We start from the raw sequence: 15,067 nt of genomic DNA on the forward strand, positions 1-15,067 counted from the left end.
TTTCCAATGTGGCATCTATTCGGATTCATTCTGTGTCCTTTTTTTTAAGCATTCGGTAACCGGCAGACAAAAAGCCTCATTCACATTCATTCTGCAACCGTTATAAATTGATCCTTGTTCGTGGGAGACAAAAGCGGAGTGTAGATTTTCAGTGTCAGGTGTCAGAGTGAGACAGATGATTCCTAAACCACTGGGGTTTCTAAATAATATACTTATTAATTATTGCAGCTAAACGTGAACAGAACAAACCGAGAACTGATATATTTGCGTTAAATCAGCTTTCATTATCGAAAAACGTGACTGAAAAGCACACAATGACCAGCGATCAATTTACATGCTATTATTAACTAAAGACAAATGCAATGCGGCCAGTGAAACTGCATGAGCCAGAATTTACCTGATTGAAAAAAAGAGATTAAAACCACCATCAGAAAGTTCCAGACTCTTCATATTGACACAAAGTGATGTCGATAATCATGATGATGTTGTAGTTTTTTCAGAGAAGTTGTGGGTGGATCTTCAAAGAGCCTTAGATGTGTTTGGGTGTTTTTCAGTACATTGTGGAGTCTTACTTGGACCTGGTGTACTTGATGGTGGTGCCCTTTATAAAAAGCTGCCAACCCTACTGACAGATTTAAATACTTAAAGATAAAGGGCACACCAACAATAAATACACTCATTTGCCCTTCCCCCACCCACATAACCATACAATTGTTAAATTTCCCTTTCTGCCAAAATGCTTACCTTTGCTATCTAAACTTCCTCCCAAAACTGCATAATCGTTAATGTCCAATTCTTCCCACCAGCCCCTACACCAATGATGTTACTTTGACCGCTTTTGCCCCTCCTTCATTGAGTGATACCCCTCTCCGCACCAATGTGACGCCTGTTTCCAGGGACGGGGATCTGAAGGCGAAGGAGTGCCAGCAACTGGGCTGGAGATCGGAGCGGGAACTCAGCTGGCGATGTAAGTATTACAAAATAATTAATTTTAGTTTATTAAAATATGCAAATGAGGGTCCCATTGCCGAGCAGTTGGGCTGGGAGGGCGGGGGGAGGTGCGTGGGCGGCCTGACCCCTTGCCGCCACTGGCAATATGGTGTTGGGCCATCTCAGAGTCGGTGTGCGTGGTGGCGCTATCCCAGAGTCATCTTCAAAGGCTCCACCTCCCCCCCACCCGCCCCCTAAGGACCCAGACGCCTGGGAGACCACTAAATCCAGCCCAATGTACCTGTTGTCTGAATTCCAGGCTTGTAAACACCTCTTTACCAACCTCACACCCTCGCAACCTCTTTATATCTGGGATCTGGTGCCGAGAGCTGTGCACTCTCCTTATTCAGTCTTACCCTCCATTCCATTATCTATCTAGAATGTGCAGCCCAGAATTGTACGCTCATTGTATTCAGCTGCCATCCCTCAGTTCAAATATGTGGGATGAATTTTACTAGCCCCTTGATTCCGTGGGTCACGGCGGGACGGAGGCATAAAGTTCTGAGGAGAGAGGCCCACCTCGATGCCCGACATAGAGAAGGGTCCACCTTGGCGGGGGAACCTTGGTGTTGCCCCTACCGCTTGGCAGTGGGGCCATCGTCTAAATATTTAAATTAACAACGTTTCATCTCTGTTTAAAAAGGGAGCGAAGGATAGACCGAATAATTACAGGCCAGTCAGTCTCACCTCAGTAGTAGGCAAATTATTGGAAACATTTGAGAGAAAGGATAAACTGTCACTTAGAAAGACATAGGCCAATCAAGGATAGTCATCATGGATTTGGTAAGGAAGATCCAGTTTGACCAAATTGATCGATTTTTTAGAAGAAGTAACAGGGAAGATAGATGAGTGTAGTGCAGTTGATGTGGTCTGCATGGATTTTAGCAAGGCTGTTGACAAGGTCTCACATGGCAAACTGGTTAAAAAAATCTCATGGGAACAACGGATATGCAGCAAGGTGGATACAAAATTGGCTCAGTGGCAGGAAACAAAGGGTAATTGTAGATCGGTGTTTCAGCGACAGGAGGGCTGTTTCCAATGATGTTCTGAAGGGCTCAGTACTGGGTCCCTTTTGTCTGGTGTATTTTAACGATTTGATGTAAATATAGCGGGCGTGATCAAAAGGTTTGCGGCCGACACAAAGATTGACCATGCGGCAGATAGTGAAGAGGATATCTGTCGGCTGCAGGAAGATACTGATGGTCTGGTCAGATGGGCAGAAAAGTCCAAATGGAAATCAACTTGAAGAAGTGTGATTTGCTGCTTTTGGGGAGGTCATCAAGGCAAAGGAATGGACAATTAATGGAAAATACTGAGAAGTGTAGAGGAAGTGAGTGACCTTGGAGTGAATGTCCACAGACCCCTGAATGTAACAGGAGTGCTCGATAAGGTGGTAAAGAAGGCATATGAAATCCTTTCCTTTATTAGGCAAGGTATAGAATACAAGAGCAAAGAGGGCATGTGCGAAATGTATAACACATTGGTTGGGTCACAACGTGAGTACAGTGTGCAGTTCTGATCACCTCAGTACAGACAGGATGTAATTGCACTAGAGACGGTACAGAGGAGATTTACGCTGAGATTGCCAGGACTGGAAGAAATGCAGATATGAGGAAATAGTAGATAGGCTGGGATTGTTCTCCTTGGAACAGACAAGGTTGAGGGGAGATCTGATTGAAATGTATAACATTTTGAGGGGCCTGGATTGAGTGGAGGTGACGGGTCTATTCAGAGACCTCTAGCAGAGAGGTCAATGACGAGAGGGCATAGATTTAAAACAATTGGCAGAAAAGTTAAAGGGTCTGCAACTCATTGACTGAAAGGGTTGTTGAGGCAGAGACCATCAACTCATTCACAAAGAGTCCGGATAGGCACCTCAAGTGCCGTAAGCTACAGGGCTATGGACCAAATGCTGGAAGGTGGGATAACAATAGGTTGCAGTGAGTCGGACAGAAGAGCAGAACTTCTTCAAGGTAGGCATTCCTGGAAGAGATGCGGCAATGGCAGAATAGGTGGATTGTTTTTCCACCTAAAAGACACGATGGGCCATGTAGTCTCTTTATGTGCCTTAAGCATTCCATGTTTCTTCTATGATGCTAAGATATAAAATGACTTACCTGCAGATGGTGGCCAACCCCATGCTGATTTTACAACCGCTGAACACAGCTTGTGCGCCTTCGGAGCTCCATAGTGAGAACCTAGTGTAGAGGAGAGAGGAATAATATTTTCAGGGTGGGAAGTATGGGGCAGCGGGGAAAATATTTTTTTATTGGCTGTAGGGATAGTGCGAAGGTGTTGAAGGGCAAATGTTAGAACGTTTGGGGGGGTGGTGAAGTTCGAGTGTGGAATAAATTACGTTTTTTTCAATAAGGGCCAATTAAAATACCATTGGAGGGTTTTGGGGAAAGGCCTCCCTATCCTAATTATTTGTTTTAAAAGCATCCTGACGACTGTAAATTAAAATATTTATATAATTGCTAAGGGCTGAACCCATTTAAGATGGTGCTGGTGCCTGCGCAGTGGCACAGGATGCCATTGCCGGAGATGCGGTGGCCGGACGCTCTGCATCATCGAAGCGACCGCCCCGGCCCCTCTATTTCAATCAGCCCCCATACATAATATCGCGGGCACTGAGAGGGAGCACTTCCATGTCGAAAGGTCTCTGCTCTCACAGCGCACCATTGCAGAGCACAACACACTGATAAATTGCAGTCCTGTATCTAGTTGAACTCTGTACTCTGACGGGTGAGGGGAGAATGGGTGAACTCTGCACTCTGACAGGTGAGGGGGGAAGGGGGGAACTCTGCACAAGATGGTGACTGATTTTAAATGTGAAAATCAAGAGCAATTAATGAATAATTCCTTACCTCGTCAGGATGGCCGTCCCACACCGATATTCCTGCCGGATGGCACAACTCCCAGGTCTTCCGAACTGTATTCCCAAATCCGAGGCAGAACACTGGTGGGGGCGGGGAAGGAGTCAAATTTTTGGGCGGGAGGGGGACTGGAAAAATTAATGCGATTGGTTGAGGGGATGGTCCTAAGGAGTTGAAGTAAAAGTGGAGAAAGTTTAGGAAGAAAGGTTGGGATCCAGGGTTTACTTATTTAGGGAAGCATAGAAAAATAAACTGATTAGTCATTAAGGCGGTGGGAGAGGGGTTTTGAACTGAGAATAAACGTTTAATATTATTTTTCAGAAAACTGTGACTTTAAATAGTGAAATGAAGCGGAAGGGCCTGAAGCCCGTTAAAGATGATGCTGGCACCTGCATGGTGACGCCACAAGTGCCTGCCACCTTACGTCATTGGGGGCGGGCGCTCTGCCCCTCCATGTAAATGAGCCGCCACGCCAAATATCAGGGCGGCTCCGTGGCTCACATCTCACAGGTGCGCTGTGCCGTTCTTGAAAAAGTCTGCCCATTATCTCGAGCCCGGAGTTGTGCACACTCCTCCTCCAGCCTCAATGGGCCGAGAGGACTACTACTGCTCCTCATGCATATATTCGAATGCTTGTACGCACACTCTTTCACTCGAAATATCCAATATTTGGACACCAAAGGTGTGCAGGCACTTTATCTAGCCTCCCTTTCCTCCCTCTGTAGAAATCGTTTCAAAGGATTATAAAGAACTGCAAAGTGTTCTCAATGATACTAAAATGTAATAACAATTAAAAAGGAATAGAAAGGATGATGCCGATTTATCAAAGATGAAAGATTGATCCAAAGACTAAAAAGGTTGGGTAACAACCATGAAGGATTATAAGGAATTATGAATATTACAAAGGATTGGCATGGATTATGAAGGATCTCAAAGGATTCTGAGTTTATAGAGTATTACGAAGGCCTTCAAATATGATGAACAATTTTGCAATATTATAGAGATTTATGCAGGATTATAATGGTCTATGATTTGTCATAAGGTGTTAAAAAGCATTCTACAGTATTGCAAAGGATTGTAAAGGATGTTCAAAGTTATATCAATTTTTACAAGGGAATATAATGAATTACAACTGATGATAAGATTTACCAAAATTCTGAATGATTATTATGGATTGAAATTATTATTATTAATAGCTATAATCATAATAGTAATAATAATAGTAATAATAATACTAATATAAGGTTCTAAAGGGTTATAAAGGGTGATGACGTGTTATACAGGATTGCAAATTATTCTAACGGATTTACAAGTACAAATCGATAGGATTATAAAAACTATCAAGTTTTGTGAAGGACAAAACGCGTTGTAAAGGACTAGAACGATTTATAAAGTTTTGGAAAGGGCTATTAACATTTATAACGTATTCGAATGAGTCATTAAAATTATGAGGCAGGATAAAGCATTGCAAAGGGCTATAAATAATTATAAAGTGTTAAATGGGTTATTAAGTATTACAAAAAAAATCAGAAGAATTGTAACGAAATACAAATGTTCACCCAGCATTAAAAAGTGTAATAAAGGACTTAAGTGATTTCGGAAAGGTTTGGAAAAGACTATGTAAGTTTATAAAGGATTATACACGGTTAAAATGAATCTAAAGGGTTATATAGGATTACAGAGGATCATGAAATACTACAACGCGTTATAAAGGATTATAAAGATTATAAGCTGTTGTAAAGTGTGATGAAGGACCAAGGATTATCAAGGGTTATAAAGAATTACTGCAAATTTTAAATTTAAGTGATATAAACAATTATGAAATATAACGTGTTATAAATGATTATAATTATCAAAAAGTATTATTAAGCATTATAAAGGGTTATAAAGGGTTATAAAGGATTGCAGAGTGTTAGAATGGATTATTAATGATTTTTAAAAATTACAAATGTTATAAAATATTGTAAATTATCACAATTAATTATAAAGTATGATGCAGGTTTCTAAAGTTTTATAAAGAATTATAATGTGGTATGAAGTATTATGACGTGCTATGAATTTTGTAACGCGTTATAAAAACGATTATGAATGATTATTGAATGTCAGATATGGTTACAAAGGATTATAAATTGTTATAAAGAGTAATTCTATTTCTTTTATTTGTTTACTATGTCATAAAGGATGATAAATGTTTATAAAGGATTACAAAGTCTTATAAAGCACTATAAAGGGTTACAAAACATTCCAAATGATTATAAAGCATGCTGATGAGTTACGAAGTGTTGTAAGTGTTATTTAAGTCTCATAAACAATTATAAAGTTTGTATACGATAATAAAGCTTTACAAAGGATTATGGAATACAATAAACAATTATCAATGGTCTTAACATTAGAAGGTGTTAGAAGGTTTTATAAACAATTGTAAATGCTGATAAAACATTATAATGGTTATAAATACGATAACGGATCATGAAGAGTTATGAAGATTATTCAGCATTATATAGGTTATATTGGATCATGTAGGTATACAGAGTATTACAAAGCATTTAAAGGATTATAAAGAATTCATGCTGAAGCTTCCCAGTATGTTCTCATTTCTTGTTCCTTCTGTTGTTGTGATTGTAACATTGGACTGCATGGAGACGACAGATGGGCGGTGCCAGTATTGACGCAATTGCCTCGCGTTAACTGTCTGCTCCAAAGCTTACCCTGGCAGCCGGAACCTGCGAATATCAGGCCCCGCCCCCAGACCATTGTGGTGGCACGCTGTGAAGTATGTCCCGTACCCACTCCCCATCACAATTGGGAATAGGCTGCGACCGCACACCCCCATCACCATGGGGTAATGACTCTGTCCCATTCCACCGTTCCTGATCACCATGGAGAACAGACCCCGCCCATGCTCTGTCACCATAACGAGAGGCCACAACACAGAGCTCTGCCACCATAGAGTCTGGTCTAGCCCCTGCTCTGTTACCGTAGCGACAGCCCCGCCCACCGCTGCTGCAAATATTTCTTTAAAATGTGGAAAATGTTGAAAATAGTCTATGATTCAGTTCTTGTCATCATTGAATTAATTTAATAATTGGAGAAAAAGGATACTTCAGCACAGTTTTCAACTGTTCTCTGAACTGATTCTGGGTCACAGCAGAAATGCAAGTGTTTGTGCAGCAACTCAGGAGTTGCAGCATGAAGCCTATTTCCTGCAGAAAAACTGGTATATATTCAGATCCATTTCCCAGATACCACATTCGATTCCATATTGAATACACCATTAATACTGCCCATAACAGTATGAAATTGGCCGAGATAACTAACAGTAAAATGATTGATTTCCTTCGGCTCTCCATCTCAGAGTCTCTGGAACTCTCGCCACTGCTATGAGCTCGCAGTCTCCTGTGTGCTCGACTGCTCACTACAATGTGTCTGACGGTCAACACATTGAGCACTAGAATCACCAGAAATGGGACAAACGGGGTTAGAATGTAATGGAGGAACTCGATTATTGTCCAGAACTGAGAGTACAGAACACTTGTAGTTGCAAAACAAAACCAGGGTTCGTTCCGCAGCCCATACTGCCCTGACAACATAAAGTACCGAGAAATGTTCTTTAAACAGCTCAGCACCGTCACTGTCCCAAGAACAATAGCCGACGTTTTCCTGGTGCAATATTTAGTTTTCAGCTTCTGGCGACAGATGGCCACGAATCGATCAAAGGTGAAAGTGACGGTGAACCAGACAGAACAGTCTGTAGCTGCAAATAGCAGGGCGGCGTGGATATTACACACGGGGATGGAATACTTCAGGAAAAGAAAATGTTTCAGGTAAACAATGGGAATATGCCTCAGAATCAGGTCGAATATAACAACCAATAGATCTGCCGCTGCCATGGCCACGAGGTAGAAAGTGACACATTTGGAAAGGCCACACTTTTTCCGAGACAGGATCGAAATCGTCACCAAGTTAACTGTGAGCAAAGGAAATAAACAGAAATTATACATCAGACTGGGCGCAAAGTTACCAGATTGATTGAATACTTATTGAGATGTTCAAACGAGCCTCTGTATCCAGTGATATATTGAAAGTAATGGACGTGAAAAACGTCGTGAAAGTCTGTGATCCGGTGGAAGGCGGGAAACATTAAATGAGAAAAGGATAACACTGAAAATGTTGTATTCAATGTTGGTCATAATCCTCCACTCCCATCCTTCCCTTTCTGGTTTAAATACTGTTCCTTCTTAATCGACACAGGTTAAGGAATATAAAAGTGCTACCAGCTGCTGACAACACATTGAAGTCATTGAATTGAGTAGTTATTCTTTGTAAAGTAGCTGCAGTAAGCCTCTTTATCAGTACTGATGCAGTCCCTGGTGAAATACCTTTACTGTTGACTAAACCTTCAATGCAAAGGCACAAAGGAAACTTGATGTGGAACATGAAAAGTCAATTGTTTTTGGATAGTCAGTGAAATTTCAGTTTACTCAGTCAGAGCATTATTGTATCCCCGGAAGAAAACATGGTGTTTCTATTTCGAGTGTTAGAGATGTATTTGTGGCATCAGCTGTCCATAATCAGAGAGATAATAAGCAAAATTTCTCGACGTTGCACAGACAACTTGCTCACCTTTCTTGTCAGAGATTAAAAACCCTGTTAAATGATGCAGGTGTGTTTATCGAGGAGTAAATGAAGACATTAAATAGATTAAGGAAAAGTGTGAAATCTGTGAAAAGGTTTAGAGGACACCCTCAATTCCTCTTGTATACTTCCCAGTGGCACGTGACTTTAAAGAAATAGTTATCATGGGTTTAAAGGTATGGGACAAAGACAATAACCTTTGCATTCTACATTTTATGGACCTAGCGACTAGGTTTCACATTTCTATAACAATAAAGAGCGAGGGAAAAGGGGTGATTACGGATAAAGTTAAGTAGAAATGGATAGGGACCAGACTTGGAGCACAAACTCCGTTTGTGATTGTTAATTGAAGGGAATTTGTCAAAGACGCGTTCAGAGACATGTCTGATAACATTAACATTATGGTTATGAATACTTAGGCTGGAAGTCCTTTCAGCACAGGACTGTTTGAAAGTAATCACGCAATGACTGCATTAGATCTTGTTGACCAGCCATACTGCAAGTAGACAACTGCCCTGGCATGACTTCGTTTCAGATGCTTAGATAGTCCCGATGAATTGTGTGATAGTCCTCCTGCTCTAGAAGGTAGGACAATTCGGTCCTGTTTTGATCACATTGGAATGCTTTACATGCAGGGGACGGGAGTTAATCAAGGTTTAGGTCTCTGAGAAAAGTCGGAGAGCTCTGAGGCATCGCATAATGCCATCCAAGGTGGAATATAATTAAGGAGATTTGGTGAAAGATAAAAGAGAGGAGAATAAGGAATGGGAGGGTCCTGGTAAGGATAATTGGTTGGGATGACACAAAATTCTGGGAGACGGTGGCATAGTGTTAATGTCACTGAACTGAATAACCAAGAAACCTGGGCTAATCTCCTGGCGAAAGGGTTCAAATCCCACCACGGCAGCTGGTGGAAATTCAATTAATGAATGTATGTAATTAATTAATTTTAAAATAAATTCTGGAATTGAACGCGAGTCTCAGTAAGGGGGCACGAAACTGTTATTGATTGTTGGAAAAACCCATCTGGTTCACTCTTGTCCTTTCGGGAAGAAGGTCTGCCATTCTCAACTGGTCTGGCATACGTGTGACTCCAGACACAGCAATGTGACTGACTTTTATCCACCCTCTTAAAAGACCTATCAAGCCATTCAGTTGTCAAGTGCAATTGGGGATGGGCAACAAACGTTGACATTGCCAACGCTGCCCACAGCCAATGAAGGAATTAAAGAAAGTCGCTATCAAACATGGAAATCAAAGTAATAAGATTCATTCGTAGGTTTGATTTCAACATCTCACAATATGAGCAGTACACAGCGCGAAATGATGAACCTTGTAACTCACATGCTCATGTGTTTTGTGATGAATGTCCTGAGGAAATGAATGCAGTAGAAAAAGGTTTGTTTTTATTATTATTCATTCAGGGGATGTGGGCGTCTCTGGCTATGCCGGCATATATTGCCCATCCCTAATTGCCCTTGAGAAGGTGGTGTTCAGCTGCCTTCTTGAACCGCTGCAGTCCATGTGAGATAGGTACACCCACAGTGCTGTTAGGAAGGGAGTTCCAGGCTTTTGACCCAGCGACAGTGAAGGAACGGCGATATAGTTCCAAGTCAGGATGGTGTGTCACTTGGATGGGAACTTGCAGGTTGTGATGTTCCCATGCATCTGTTGCTCTTGTCCTTCTAGGTGGTTGAGGTCGCGGGTTTGGAAGGTGCTGTCTAAGGAGCCTTGGTGCGTTGCTGCAGTGCATCTTGTAGATGGTACACACTGCCTCCACAGTGCGTCGGTGGTGGAGGGAGTGAATGTTTGTCGATCGTGTGCCAATCAAGCGGGCTGCTTTGTCCTGGATGGTGTCGAGCTTCTTGAGTGTTGTTTGAGCTGCACCCATCCAGGCAAGTGAAGAGTATTCCATCACACTCCTGACTTGTGCCTTGTAGATGGTGGACAGGCTTTGGGGAGTAAGGATGTGAGTTACTCGCCGCAGGATTCCTAGCCTCTGACCTGCTCGTGTAGCCACGGTATTTATATGGCTACTCCAGTTCAGTTTCTGGTCAATGGTAGCCCCTAGGATGTTGATAGTGGGGGATTCAGCAATGGTAATGCCATTGAATGTCAAGGGGAGATGGTTAGATTCTCTCTTGTTGGAGATCGTCATTGCCTGGCACTTGTGTGGCGCGAATGCTACTTGACACTTATCAGCCCAAGCCTGGATATTGTCCAGGTCTTGTTGCTTTTCTACACGGAATGCTTCAGTATTTGAAGAGTCGTGAATTGTACTGAACATTGAGCAATCATCAACAAACATCCCCACCTCTGACCTCATGATTGAAGGAAGGTCATTGTTGAAACAGATGAAGACGGTTGGGCCTAGGACAGTACTTTAAGGAACTCCTGCAGTGATGTCCTGGAGCTCAGATGATTGACCTCCAACAACCACAGCCATCTTCCTTTGCGCTGGATATGCCTCTAACCAGCAGAGAGTTTTCCCCCTGATTCCCATTGACTCCAGTTTTGCTAGGGCTCCTTGATGCCATACTCGTTCAAATGCTGCCTTGATGTCAAGAGCAGTCACTCTCACCTCACCTCTTGAGCTCAGCTCTTTTGTCCATGTTTGAAGCAAGGCTGTAATGAGGTTAGGTGCTGAGTGGCCCTATCGGAACCCAAACTGGGTGTCACTGAGTAGGTTATTCCTAAGTAAGTGCTGTTTGATGGCACTGTTGATGACACCTTCCATCATTACTGATGATTGAGAGTAGACTGATGGGGCGGTAATTGGCCGGGTTGGACTTGTCCAGGTTTTTCTGTACAGGACAGACCTGGGCAACTTTTCATATTGACGGGTGGAAGCCACTGTTGTAGCTATACAGGAACAGCTTGGCTAGGGGTGCGGCAAGCTCTGGAGCACAGTTCTTCAGGACTATTGTCGGAATATTGTCAGGACCCATAGCCTTTGCAGTATCCATTGCCTTCAGTCGTTTCTTGATATCACATGGAGTGAATCGAATTGGCTGAAGACTGGTATTTGTGATGCTGGGTATTTCAGAAGGGGGCCGAGATGGATCATCAACTTGGCACTTCTGGCTGAAGATTGTTGCAAATGCTTCTGCCTTACCTTTCACACTGATGTGCTGGGCTCCCCCAACATTGAAGATGGGGATATTTGTGGAGCCACCTCCTCCAGTTAGTTGTTTAATTGTCCACCACCATTCACGGCTGGATGTGGCAGGACTGCAGAGCTTAGATCCAATCCGTTGGTTATGGGATCGCTTAGCTCTGTTTATTGCACGCTGCTTATGCAGTTTTGCATGCAAGTAATCCTGGGTTGCAGCTTCACCAGGTTGGCACTTCATTTTGAGGTATGCCTGGTGCTGCTTCTGGCACGTCCTCCTGCACTCTTCATTGAACAAGGGTTGGCCTCCTGGCTTGATGGTAATGGTAGAGTGGGGGATATGCTGGGCCATGATGTTACAGATTGTGGTTGAGTACATTTCCACTACTGCTGATTGCCCACAGCGCCTCATGGATGCCCAGATTTGCATTGCTAGATCCGTTCAAAATCTATCCCATTTAGCACGATGAACAGCATCCTCAATGTGAAGGCGGGACTTCGTCTCCACAAGGACTGTGTGGTGGTCACTGCTACAAATACAGTCATGGACAGATGCATCTGCGGCAGGCAGATTGGAGAGGACGAGGTGAAGTATGTTTTCCCCTATTGTTGTTTCCCCCACCACCTGCCGCAGACACATTCTAGCAGCTATGTCCTTTAGTACTCGGCCAGTCGTGGTGCTACCGGTCCACTCTTGGTGATGGACATTGAAGTCCCCCACCCACAGTCCATTTTGTGCCGTTGCCACCCTCAATGCTTCCTCCAAGTGGTGATCAACATGGAGGAATACTGACTCGACAGCTGAGGGAGAGTGGTAGGTGGTAATCAGTAACAGGTTACCTTGCCCATGTTTGGTCTGATGCCACGAGACATCATGGGGTCTGGAGACGATGTTGAGGACTCCCAGAGCAATTCCCTACCTACTGTAGACCGCTGTCCCGCCACCTCTGCTGGATCTGTCCTGCCGTGGGACAGGAAATACCCAGGGATAGTGATTGCGGTGCCTGGGACATTGTCTGTAAGGTATGATTCGATGAGTATGACTATGTCAGGCGGTTGCTTGACTAGTCTGTGGGACTGCTCTCCCAACTTTGACACAAGCCCCCAGATGTTAGTAAGGAGGACATTGCAGGTTCGACAGAGTTGGGTATGCCCATGTCGTTTCCGCTGCCTAGGTCGATGCCGGGTGGTCCGTCTGGTTTCATTCCTTTCTATTGACTTTGTAGCGTTGCGGTACAACTGAGTGGCTTGCTAAGCCATTTCAGAGGGCATGTAAGAGTTAACCACAGTGCTGTGGGTCTGGAGTCGCATGTAGGCCAGCAGATTTCCTTTCCTAAATGATATTCGTGAACCAGATGGGTTTTTACAACAATTGATAATGGTTTCATGGCCATCATAAGACTAGCTTTTAATTCCAGATTTATTAATTAAATTCAAATTCCACCTCTGCTGTGGTGAGATTTCAACTCATGTCCCCAGAGAAATGCTCTGGTTCTCTGGGTTACTAGTGATAATACCACTATGCCACCACCTCCCCAAGGGGCCCAACTCCCTCAGATCGAGGCTTAGTCTGACGACGGTGTGAGGCTGCTCGTGGCCCCCAGCTCGTTGGGATCGAGCTGTTGGGATCGAGTCTTCTCAGAGTCGGGTTGCTTGTGAATGCAGCCCAAAGTGGGTGGTAAACTCCATCTAAGGCTAAATACTGGCACGACATCGATAGTCAACAAGTACTGTAATGGAAAGTTGAAAAGAACTTTAAAGAGCTAAAGGGTTGGATAATGTGTGTGGTCATGATACCTCGGAAAACCATTGCATCAAAGGACAGTTGTCCCGACTAGGTCCGCGGATGACATATATACCAGAGCTTTCTAAACATTGGAGGCATGCAACAATTGTGTGCCATGCAGGAATATCTACAGGAAAGATTAACTATTGGTTGAATGTTCAAAATGATGGCCAAGAACAAATATTCATGGTCTGGAAGAATGGGGTGAAAGGGTGCATGGTAAGGACTTGTAAAGCAAATTCTAATAGTGGGTCTGGAAGTGGTTCTTGTGTAAAGAAGTGATCATGCACTGGAGCATAGGAACATAGGAGTAGGAATAGGCCATTCAGTCCATCGAGCCTGTCTCGTCATTCGATATAATCATGGCTGATCATCCACTTCAATTCCTTTTTCCCACACTATCATCATATCCCCTTCTGCCATTTATATTTTGAAATCTGTCAGTCACTGCTTTAAACTTTCGAAATGACTGAGTTGCCACAGCCTCTGGGGTGGAGAATTCCAAAAATATACAATCTTCTGAATAAAGAAATGTATCCTCATTTCCGTCCTAAGTGGCTCCCCTCTTATTTTGAAATTGTGTACTCTGGCTCTAGACTCCCCATCCAGGGGAAACAACTTAGATGCATCCACCCTATCGACCCATTTAAGTATTTTGTAGCTTAGATCACTTGTCATTCTTTGAAACTCTAGAGAATACAGGCCTCGTTTCCCCTATACTTCTTCATAGGACAGTACCGCCATCCAGGGAAGAAGTATGGTGAACCTTCGTTGCACTCCCGCAATGGCAATAATATCCTTCCTAAGGTAAGGGGGCCAAAACTGCACCCAGCACTCTAAATGGTGTCTAACTAATGTTCTGTACCATTGAAGCAATACTTCACTACTCAAATACTCAAATTCTCTTGCTATAAAGGCCTTAGCCATTATACCATTAGTCTTCCTAATTGCTTGCTGCACCTGCATGGTAGCTTTCAGTGACTTTTCGACAGGGACACTCAGGACCCTTTATACACCGACACTGCCTAATCTCTTACCATTTAAAAGAAACCTTGCACATCTATTGCTCCTACCAAAGTGGACAGCATCACAGTTTTTCACATTGTATTCTGTCTGCCACATTCTTTCCCACTCACTAAGTCTGTCCAATCCCCCTTGAAGCCGCTTTGCATCTTCCTCACAACATACATTCTCACCTAGTTTTGTGTCATCCACGTACTTGGAAATACTACATTTGGTCCTCACATCCAAATCATTGATACGTATTATGAACATCTCGGTCCCAAGCACTGATGCCTGTGGAACCACACTAGGCACAGCCTGCCAACACGAGGGTGACCTGTTTCTTCCTATAACCTGCTTTCCGCCTGTTAACCAATCATTAATCCATGCCAGTATATTACCTCCGATCCCATGTGCTTTAACTTTGCTCACCGAACTCCTGTGGGGGACCTTATCCAAAGCTTTCTGACAATTCAAGTATATCACGTCCACCAAATCCCCTTTATCAATTCTGTTAGCAACCTCCTCAAAAAAGTCCAAGAAGTTCGTCAAACATAATTTCCCATTCATTAGTCTCATATGCCCAATCAGATCATTATGATCCAAGTGTCCAATTACCACATCCATGAGAATATATTTTAGCTTTTTCCCAAGGACTGATCTAAG

At 43.2% G+C, this 15,067-nt stretch overlaps 1 protein-coding gene across 1 annotated transcript; it reads right to left on the reverse strand.

The window, feature by feature from the left end:
- Positions 1–6,931: 6,931 nt before the first annotated feature.
- Positions 6,932–9,696, reverse strand: LOC137362981 (probable G-protein coupled receptor 139). Its single transcript, XM_068027092.1, has 3 exons — positions 9,537–9,696; positions 8,096–8,263; positions 6,932–7,833 (listed from the first exon to the last, which is right to left on the reverse strand). Exons 1-3 carry the CDS (start codon positions 9,694–9,696, stop codon positions 6,932–6,934), a joined length of 1,230 nt encoding a protein of 409 aa, XP_067883193.1.
- Positions 9,697–15,067: the final 5,371 nt, after the last annotated feature.

Source organism: Heterodontus francisci, unplaced genomic scaffold (assembly GCF_036365525.1).
Source record: "Heterodontus francisci isolate sHetFra1 unplaced genomic scaffold, sHetFra1.hap1 HAP1_SCAFFOLD_313, whole genome shotgun sequence".
In the NCBI taxonomy this organism is placed as follows: Eukaryota; Metazoa; Chordata; class Chondrichthyes; order Heterodontiformes; family Heterodontidae; genus Heterodontus; species Heterodontus francisci.